General features: G+C 33.6%; 1 protein-coding gene across 1 annotated transcript in view; it reads right to left on the bottom strand.

Moving 5' to 3' along the window:
- Window positions 1–8,116, bottom strand: part of TBC1D32 (TBC1 domain family, member 32) — an 85,876-nt gene that overhangs the window by 53,035 nt on the left and 24,725 nt on the right. Inside the window, exons 17-21 of the mRNA XM_010585847.1 lie at window positions 7,018–7,100; window positions 5,170–5,308; window positions 4,378–4,465; window positions 2,729–2,847; window positions 1,991–2,107 (exon numbers count right to left, since the gene is read on the bottom strand). Of these exons, the coding sequence (XP_010584149.1) occupies window positions 1,991–2,107; window positions 2,729–2,847; window positions 4,378–4,465; window positions 5,170–5,308; window positions 7,018–7,100 (546 nt within the window). The remainder of the gene's footprint in view (window positions 1–1,990; window positions 2,108–2,728; window positions 2,848–4,377; window positions 4,466–5,169; window positions 5,309–7,017; window positions 7,101–8,116) is intronic.

Raw genomic sequence — 8,116 nt, 5'->3', positions numbered from 1 at the left:
CCCCTAAGTGGGGGGGGGGGGGGGGGGAGAATAATTTCACCTGCTTTGACATGTCTTTCAAAGCTACAGATCTGGAGGGTACCTTCCAAGCTAGATTACCTTGCATCCCTTGCGTATGTGTACTGTAGAACCTCTCAAAGGAAGAGTGGAGGCAGGCAGAAGGACCCTGATTCATCTGCTCCACTTTCTAAAATATTTTTATATGGCAAACAGAGTAAAAAAAAAAAAATCTGGCATGTATTAAGAAAAATTTTCCTAAGGACACAAAACAAAAACCTGAAAACCTGATTAGTCAACAGTTAAAAGTAGTGAAAGCCCAAATTATAATCTGTTCAGTCAATCACGCAACTAGTTAGCCAAAAATACAAAGGAGGAAAAAAATGTTTAAATCCTGTGTGTTTAAGAATTAAAGGGCATACAAAGATGATTAAGTTCTGTACATCATCAAATATAGTTCAGCATAAATATTACAAGTCAGATTCTGTGGCAATGTGACATGATTCAGAAATATAGGGAAAAAAAAAAAAGCACACAAAGCAATTAGGTCTTCTAACCAAATCTTCTAGTGGCACTGAAATTGCTTTTACTTTGCTTTCTAACCATAGTTACATCTGGTCAAATCTTTTATCTTTAGCTTTCTGCAATCACTGCCCAGAAACGTGGTTATAACAAATCTATACGTGTGCTTAACCTCAGAAGTTTTCCGAGTACTTAGACTTAGCCATTATATGTTAAATTAACATCAGATCAACTATTTCCATTCTGTTAACTACATAATCTTGGATGTCTAGCTTAGGCTTTAAAAACCCACAGTTGCACAGTAGTTAAGTGAGACAAACCCCATCCAAAACATCTGTAGCTGTTCAGGGAACTTTGAACAATTGTACCAGTATTGCTATTTCTGGAAACCTACAGAATTCTATCAAAACGCTGAAGTGCCTCAAAAGCAAAAATGACATAGGCTTTCAAAAGTCACAAAAATCATTACTTAAGATCTACTCCAATCTAAAAGCTCTCAAATATGTATCACCTTCAACATACATCTATCTCCCCTGCTCCCAGTGCCTCAGAAAACTTGATGACTGAACAGAACTATCTATCGGTGGACACACCAACATTGAGTGAACTGGAAAAGTGAAATTTATTATCCCATTTCCTCCTGAAATCATCAAACAGTATTACAAAAGAGAACTACAAAAATCCCTTCCAAACATAACATACACTATTATGTTGTACTCTGTCTACACAACTTACACTATCACCAATCCAGAGCTTGTGCTAAACAGACACTTTAGCACAACAGCAATTCAAAGTACTAGCTTGTTAGAAAAAAACAAACTGATTGTAACTGCCACTCAAGGTCACTGATTAAATTTGCCTATGCTTTGTAGATGAGAAAAAAACCTAATGGATTGCAGTTGGATGAACTAATACAAAATACTACTGAATACAGAAATGGTGATACTATTTTTCTTAGGACTGAAATATGTCTTAATCAGTAACTTTCCAATTAGCAATTTTTTCTGTGAGTCATCTGTGCTATTAAGAAAGCCTGAGGTTTTTTGATTTTCTCTTTTTTTAAAATTTTTTGTTTAAATCCACAGATAGTGTGATGGAGTAATATCATATAAAATACAAGTACAGATATTTTCCAGCATTTTCCAGTATGTAACTGCATGCACATAAAGAGGTGTTTATGTATGTCTTTTTTCTTTCCATGGGAAAACACAATCCTAACACAAGCCAGGAAAGATGATCCTTAAATTAGGCATCAAATTTTATCTTTAGGACTTCAAAATGAAAATTTAGGTTAACATGAAGTGATATGTGCATATACTGCCCTCATGCTGTATATAATACAAAATGCAGAAAATTTCAAAATCTTACAGTAAGAAGAAAAAACTTATTCTATTATTACAGTAACATTTTCTCAGGAAAAATATCTTCACAGAAGTATTTATTTTTCTTTCAAAATAAAAACTATACTTACAATAATATCTGTAGGTACTTCACGAAGTGAATACATTGGTTTGTTTGGTATATCTTTTTTACTCAGGAGCTCAAAAACTGCAGGGTAAGTGAGCAAGTTTATCAGAGACAGAAAAGACTAGAGAAAGAAAAAAAGGGGGGACAAAAGGGAATGTTAATCAGTTAAGTATAACCAAGTAAACATTAAAAAATATTTGCCATTTACTTTAAGTTTGTTCTTATCCTTTGTAGGCTGAACTTGACATAAATAGAGCTGCCCAAAATAGAACTGCAAACCCTGGCAGGTGTCTATATAATCTAAAAGGGCAGCAGCGTCTGTGAGATATGTATTATCTATCAAATTGTACAAGCAATTTTGAAAATTACAATATTTTCATTACCACATAATTCTAAAATCTAGAGACACAGCACGCTCTAAAACATGCCACTCTCCCTCATCTTACTACAGTAATCAGAGACATGAACTGATGGCCACTATTTTAAGACTTTCACTTTTGTCATGACTGTTATTTATTATTTTATATTGACTTTAATGGATCCTTGGCATTGTGACCTGCCATGCAACACAAGAATCCTTTCAATCAGTCATCATTTGACTAGTTTATTATACTAATTTTGCCCCACATGCCAAGAAGCAGGTATAGTTGCAATAAAAATTTACAGAAAGGTACGTATCACCCTATCTGAAATACAGCACTGTTTTTCCCATGCCAACACAGAAGATTAAGTAATTTCTCACCTTCTGACAGTTTTGGTCAATAGGGTCAACTGGAGTAGATTTGGGTTGGGTTATCCTCAAATCATCTTTTCCACACTCCAAAAGAGCCCACAATTCAGTTACAAGTGCCTTTATAAAGCCTAAAACAAATTTTTGTTCTAATCATGAGAATTGCAAGAATACCCAAAAAACCACTTTGATATTAAAAAACATTTTACACCACAATTCTAACTCAGGTTCTCAAAATTCTCTACACTGTGGACTAAAGTTTCACCAGACTGCCTGAGGGTTACTCTCCCTGCTATTCTTAATCCTTTAGTCAAACTACCTTTATATTCAATCTAAAATATACAGCAAGAGTTTGTAAAGACTATTATACTAGAGTAGGATGATATTTATATATCTTCCATGTAAAGGAGCTGCTGACCATCTTTAAGAAGTTAACTGCTACAGATCAAGGCTTAGCTGGTATTGGCTCTGTGGTTTTAAAAATACAGATTTAGTATAACTTATTAATAAATGAAAACATACCACAATGAAAAGTTAAGGACTCAAAAAAATCTTTTTAAGAGAAGTACTACTAGCTGAAATTAAAATGTTAAATATTAAAATAGAACAGGAAGGATAGCCATTTAACTCTGAAATCTCCAAATGTAAATTATAGCCTTAATACAAACTTTACGTACACTATACAACCTCCTCTCAGGGTTGAAGACCAATGCTGATTATTTTTGGTCTACCATTTGTCTTTGACGCCAAGGGCCATAAGAAGCAACTTGGCTGAGAACCTTAGACAGGACAGATGAGTTACTCCTCAAGCAGATCTGCTCCCTGCTTTCTGAAAGATCCCAGAGGCATAAATAATAAGCAACCAACAATCAGTTTCCTTGACTGGCAGAATTTGCCTGCCTTTCTGACAGTCTTTCACAGTTAAGTCATTTTAATTACACACCAGCCACTCCTAGACACTTAGAATATTTGCAACTTTTGTACCTCATGGAGTTCCTTAGCAACTTAAGACAGTAGCTTTACTTTACTGGTAACATTCTAGTTTTAACATAACAACTACCTAGACTGCTCAGTGGTATGGCAACAGTTGAGTTATCTGAGAATGAATCTGAAGGGACTTTGTGGTACGGGTTGACACATGAGAAGAATTGTCCATTCAGACAATCTCAAGTCCATCTCACTGTTGTATAAAAGTGCCAACGACATTCAGACCTTTGAAGTTTCTCACTCTTTGAGCAGTCAATAACCACAGAAAAGTACATACAAATTACAGAAATCAACAGTTATCAATTCTGATCTGTAGATGAATAAGAAGCACTTGCAAATTGTTAGCAACTTTTTTTTAACAGATATAAATGTCTTCATGCACATACAGGAAATTTCTGGAAATCCAATCCAATGAAGTAAAGATTTTGCATAATTTAAGGGGAAAAAAAAAAGCCACCCCAAAACAAAATCCTGCATCAAGATAAGTGAATGACTTAAAAGTTGGAAACAATAAATTTACATGAAGAAGAAATCAACAGACATTTAAGCAGTCTTTGCTAATACTGTGCAATTATTCCACTCAGTTGATCTTTTTTTAACAGCTTTCTCACAGTCTTTTTCTAATATGCAAGACTATAGCATGTAACTATTCATAACATCATTCTTCAATTTACCTGAACTCTGTAGAGCTACTGCACCTGTTGGTGTTGTTGCCATCTGTGTAACCATCACTCTATTACCAAACTCTTCATATTCCTTTGTCTGTTAGTAATAAACATAAAAGCACAGTATTAGTTATTTGGAGGGCATGAAACTATCAAATGATCTCTTAAATATTAATCTTTCCTACACTTGTTTACAGAATTTAATGTACTGTATGGTTAAACAGTTCGTAGATATTATTCTCTAAAGACTTACAAGGGTCAAATTCCAAACCAAACATCTTTATTGAGTATCTTATAAAAATTTAAATGCAAGATACTCTGCTTGAGACATGCAACATCACCAAAGAATAAAAATGTTAGTATTATAATGGTTTTTGCACACATTCAGTAGGATGTCTGTAACATTATGTTTTTTCTCCTAAAATGCACATTATACGGTTTTTGGTTACATGTCAAGTATTGTCTAGCTTATCTAGATTTCAATACCACCTACCAACGTGGACTACAAAAACTGGCACTTAGAAGAAAAAAAAAATATTTTTCCTAGCATTTCAAACTTTAGAGTAAAAAGTCAGAAAAACTAAATATATGCCTGACATTCTGAGGATGAGTAACATCCAACAAACTTAAATCAGTGTGGCAGCAAAATCAAAGATGATAAGCTACATTTTTAAACTCATTTTTGCAAAAATTAAGTGAAAAAAATGGTTTCTGAATTTATTTTCCTATTATTATCTTTCTTCTTTATTTTATTATAATCATTAAAAGAAAGAAAAACTGTACAGACTCTGTAATGCTTACCTGGAGTTTTTTTGATAAACTGCTGAACATAAAGTTCACACAGTCATTCATAGCACCTGTACTATGAAGCAGAAATAGTCCTTTGGGTGTGACAGAAAAATTTAGCAAGGCATCTAACAAAGTCTCTTCCCATAACAAACTGCAAGAGTAGCAAATGATAATTAAAAAAGATATGTAAAAAAGCATGGGGAAAAAGAAAAACTACAATTTCTAACTTTGAAAAACAACACAACTTCATTCACTGGACTCTTTACTCTATATGTTTACTTTACATTAGTTAAAAAAAATATTTGGGAAAGTTATATGTGTATGTCATAATATGTATATGACTGTATTTTGTACAAACATTCAAACTCACTCTGGCAAAACTTGGGTTAAATAGGAACACAGAACAGAAAGATGATATAATGGGGAACCCAAAAGACCTATGCCATCCTTAAACATACTTATCACTTACTACCTGACTCTAGACAAGTCTTAAGGTATTAACGTGGCAGTTACAAATTGGCAAAGCAGGCACAGCATTTCTCACCAATGTAAAAACACTATGAGGAACTAGTAAAAACCTCACATTTGAGGAGATAAAGGCTCCCGCTAGATATTAGTACAGAATTATGAAAATAAGGTGCTATATATACACAATAGCTTCATATACTAACAGCATTAAATGGAAAATATTTTCTACAGACATGGCAGGAAGAACAGCAATTGCAAGAATGAAGTATGATTATACCCTCTGCCCTACAAAATACTCTACGCCCTAAAAAGAAAAGTGAAGCAATTATATCACCTTTAACTAGGTACCATCCCTGCAGGTATCACTAGACTCTTGTCATTCTGCTTCTCTAAAAGCATTTGCTTACTGGATTCTCATCTCTAGTTCTCATTTCTCATTTTTGACTCCTATCACCAGCAAGCAGCATGCAGCTTTCCTTGTAGCAGTCAACCATTACCCCAAACTTTAATCACTTCTGCAGAATCCCTGCCATGTCATGTTCAGAGGCAAAAATTTCACCCAGAAATACATCAGCATGCCTTGTTCCTTAGTTAAATGAAAAAATCTAGACGCTAGGAGGAAATTGTAGCTTACGTCAATAGTAGTGATTAGTAACAGCTGCCTCAGTCAGAGCTCGGTATCCCTAAATTTCTTTTTACCACTAGATTTGAATTGCTATAACCAGTTCACATGCCACCACCACAGACCAAAGTAATAACTGTTGAGGTATCTTTGCAAATTATACATGAAATCTAAGGTAAAGTATAAACAAGAATCTACTTAACTAACTAGGTTCTGCACTAACACCAATATCACCCTGAATTTTCAGGCCCACAAATATTTGTGTATTTCTCATCTTAACACATACAAACTTCTATAAAGGGACATTCAGTTTGAGTATAAAAGGAAGGATGCCTTTCACTTAATATGTATCAGGCTTTCAGCTAGAATGCTGCCAATCTTGCTACATAATATTCTGAAGGTGTAGATACCATTCAGCAGAACAGCATTTTAAATTAACACCACATCAAAGCCATAAGATAAACTCTGACAGCTATTTTGTTTTATGCTTTCTAATTCACATTTTCCTCAAACCAATTTCTGTAGTCAGAGAGAATCAACTCTAAGTCAATTTTACATAGATTAGACACAACTCTAAGCCAAAAAAGTCCTGAAAGGTCAAGAATAATTTTGTAACTCTACTGAGACCTATGCTAGGATGATTTCACTCCCTCTACCTACCACTGTGCTTTTGGCAAAAAGACACAGGTTGGTAAGGTGCCTCAAATCGCAGATAAAGTAGCAGTGTGTGTTCATACTTGTGCACGTGCATAAATTAAGCATCAACTTACATGTTTTTTGACTCTAGACTTATTGATGAAGTTGAGTCCGCACCAGTTACAGGAGTGGGTACTCTTTCTGAAAGCAAACTTGTCTGTGAAATAAAAAATAAATAAATACCTCCTTACTGTTTATTTACACCATTTTCAAACTCCAGATCTTGCTTGTTCTCTTGTTATATATTAAAAAAAAAACAAACAAACAAAAAAAACCAACCAGTGATCAGGTTGTAGTCTAGCCTTTGGCACAGAACAGACTATTCCACTACATTTTTTATTCCACAAAAGCTTATTTTTTTTATTTCTTCCCTGGATATAAACCATTTTAAAGCTAGTACATTCTTTTAAATTTTTATTAGAATTCTTAAAATAAAAAAATCTTTATAGTTTTTAACTGGAGACTCCCAAAGCAAAAATCAGCATTAAAAAAAAAAATATATGAAAAAAATCAGAAAGCAACCCTTTACTTCTGCCACAGGTAACGGAAACAACAGCCTCTGCAGTCAACGACTCAATACCAAATTTATTAAGTAATTCTGCCAATTTTTATTTTATTTATTTATAAATTTATAAATTATATAAATTTATCTATATTGGTAAGGATATAATTAGAGCTACATAGATAAATAGATATACATATTTTTATATTTGATGGAGTTTCCAATTTAAATGGTATTTGAAAATAATTGGTGTGAAAAACACTGTATATTGAAGATAAATGATTTAAGTTGTTTTATGTTTCTAGGCATAAAAAGCAAATTCACAATTCAAATGAAAGTGAGTAGTCATTAAATTACTCTCTTATGTGATCTAATAAATCCACAAAAGATTCCTCTATTAACAGATCCAAGACAACTAACTAGTTTAAGTTCTCCTTTTATTATCATCTGTACAAATTCTGTCCCAGAATTCCAGCAGAATCTGCCAAGAAAAAAAATTGTTTCTCCATCAGTCTTAAAACTCCAAGAGACATGTAAAATAGGGGGAAACAAATTACCAGTCTATCCATTAAAAAAATTGTCACTACTGCTTGGATAGAGCCCACCAAAGTCCACCATTTTTGCTACACTATAAATGGCAAAATACTTATAAACCGCAGATGTTTTAAAAT

This window comes from Haliaeetus leucocephalus, unplaced genomic scaffold, assembly GCF_000737465.1.
Source record: "Haliaeetus leucocephalus isolate CR32 unplaced genomic scaffold, Haliaeetus_leucocephalus-4.0 Scaffold130, whole genome shotgun sequence".
Classification (NCBI taxonomy): Eukaryota; Metazoa; Chordata; class Aves; order Accipitriformes; family Accipitridae; genus Haliaeetus; species Haliaeetus leucocephalus.
Note: the sequence above shows the minus strand (reverse complement) of the source record. Positions and strands in the feature narration are given on the sequence as shown.